Raw genomic sequence first — 2,181 nt, forward strand, 5'->3', positions numbered from 1 at the left:
ATAAAGGCCAGGCAGAAAGTATTTGTGAGTTAATAACCAAAACCAGAGCCAGGTAAGTGGATAAGTCTTTATTGTTACCTTAAATACATTAGGATTTGCTGATGAACGGTTTTTATTTTTCATTTATGTTTTTTGTGTAGCTAGTCTAAGTACTACTTATATAAGAATGTAATACATTATTAACAGTGAACAAAAAGTGGTAATAAAGCAAACTTACTATAAAGGGGTGCATTTTATTTTAATTTTTAAATTTTTGCTCTGATTTTACCAGAAAAAGGCTATGTTTTCAATCTGATTTTTTTTCTTCTTCTTTCCCGTTTTTCTATGTTTTGCACAAGGTTTGCCTGACCGGAACTTTGGTCACTTTCCGTGCTTTGGTTTTCGTCAAACTTTGTACAAGCAAAGACTATATTATATCAAAGATGATTTTTAAAAATCGCCATTCTACATATTTTAAATGTTGATAAACTGTAATGTGAACGCAATTTGTGTTTTCTAAAGCGTTTTTAACTACAAGTATATTAAAACAAAATCGCCTTGAAATGCATAAACAATTTGCTCCCTCGATTTATAACATTACGCAAGGTAGACAAACAAAATACACACTCACCGCAGGGTCGGGGTCTTGAGGGTAATAGCAAGAACACACAACTACCATTGCAACCATAGTTCGAATCTCAGTCGCATTGACGTCGTATTGGTTCTCATGTATATTCTTTTAACTTGCACAGTTTTCTTTAGCATGATTTATTTTTTACTGTATACTTTCTTACTAATATTTTAAATTGTTAATTTGTACTATTAACATCACTTCTCATTATGGCAAAAACGAAAAACCATATGTTCTGTTTTGGTGTGTCTTGCGTTGTGTTTGGGTAATGTAAAGCGACATATAAATCTAACATTATATTATTACAAACAGACGAAGTAAATCTTGATTCATTCTTTTTTTCTTTATTTGGTTTCTTGAAATACAAACAAAAAATAAATAAATAAATAAAAAATAGAAAATAGACCAGGCCTATTACTATCCTCAAGAGCTCTGTCCTTCACACGGCACATGGCCCCTACACTCTTAATACTGTACTCCTAATTTAAAATAAATGTACCTCCTATTGTCTACGAAGACGCCTTATCTAAACGGGCCATTGAGGCGTCGTTTGGAGTTGTCACGTATTAAAATTGACATACGATTCATTTCAGTCATGGAAATGGAAAAAGGGAATACTACGGACGTAAAGAAAAGGCGTTCGAATGTAGGCCTACCCGACGGTCAGCGCGTGTTCAACGTGATCATCGCTGTCCTTGTTACGATGACTCTCATCAATCAGGGATATATGTTTTTTGAGATGAAAGCGAAGATTAAGTATTACGATGCTACGCTACAAAGCATTCAGGTTTGTGGGTTATATCGATTTAATAGGTGAAAATAAAGAAATCATCCAATGAGTAGAGTGTTTGAGGTCTATGTAAAAATAATAATGCTGACGATGATGATGATGATAATAATAATAATAATAAAAGTTACAGTACATTTAATAAACGATTATTATAATTACAATGTAATATAATAATAGGCTTATGTATTATAAATATTATTTAAGTTTGTTCCATTTTATTATTCTTAGGTCCCTAAGCGTATTATGAAGCGGGGAGTTGATTCAAGGTTAGATTCTCTATGTCCAATCCAATGTAAGTTTTAAAAAAGTGTCAATCAAACTCAGCATCTGCTCAATCACAACGGAGCTAGAAATACGCGCGTGTCCCACATACACATGTGGTTTCTCACAAACGCAGTGTGTACGAATGTTTTGTGGAACCATAGTAGTAATATTCAAGAGGCGGAGTTCAGCAAAAAGTACCGTCTATACAGAGCTTTCCGCTAAACCGCGTCCCTTGGATTTTGTTATTACGGTCCACATATACAGAGTAGGACTACGTAGGTGTAACATTGCGTTGTGTTTTGCAAGACGTTTTTCGTCTTGAATAAATTTTATGTTTATTATGTCAAGCGTTTCATATTGTATCTGCTTATATTTACATGTCAATACTACTACTACTACCTACTACTACCTACTACTACTACCTACTACCTACTACCTACCACCTACTACCTACTACCTACCACCTACTACCTACCACCTACTACCTACCACCTACTACCTACCACCTACTACCTAC

The 2,181-nt window shown here is 34.2% G+C and overlaps 1 protein-coding gene and 1 long non-coding RNA gene across 2 annotated transcripts in view; both read left to right on the forward strand.

Moving 5' to 3' along the window:
* On the forward strand, positions 1 to 1,694 carry LOC117112788. Its single transcript, XR_004446089.1, has 3 exons — positions 1 to 52; positions 1,204 to 1,397; positions 1,629 to 1,694. It is a non-coding gene; the product is annotated as an uncharacterized LOC117112788 (long non-coding RNA).
* A 112-nt stretch (positions 1,695 to 1,806) lies between these two features.
* LOC117112800 (collagen alpha-1(I) chain-like) overlaps positions 1,807 to 2,181 on the forward strand; it is a 12,656-nt gene continuing 12,281 nt past the window's right edge. The window contains exon 1 of the mRNA XM_033255972.1: positions 1,807 to 1,858. Within this exon, the coding sequence (XP_033111863.1) occupies positions 1,807 to 1,858 (52 nt within the window). The remainder of the gene's footprint in view (positions 1,859 to 2,181) is intronic.

The sequence above is a fragment of the Anneissia japonica genome, unplaced genomic scaffold, assembly GCF_011630105.1.
Source record: "Anneissia japonica isolate Jap-2015-1 unplaced genomic scaffold, ASM1163010v1 scaffold172582_len1462937_cov174, whole genome shotgun sequence".
Taxonomy (NCBI): Eukaryota; Metazoa; Echinodermata; class Crinoidea; order Comatulida; family Comatulidae; genus Anneissia; species Anneissia japonica.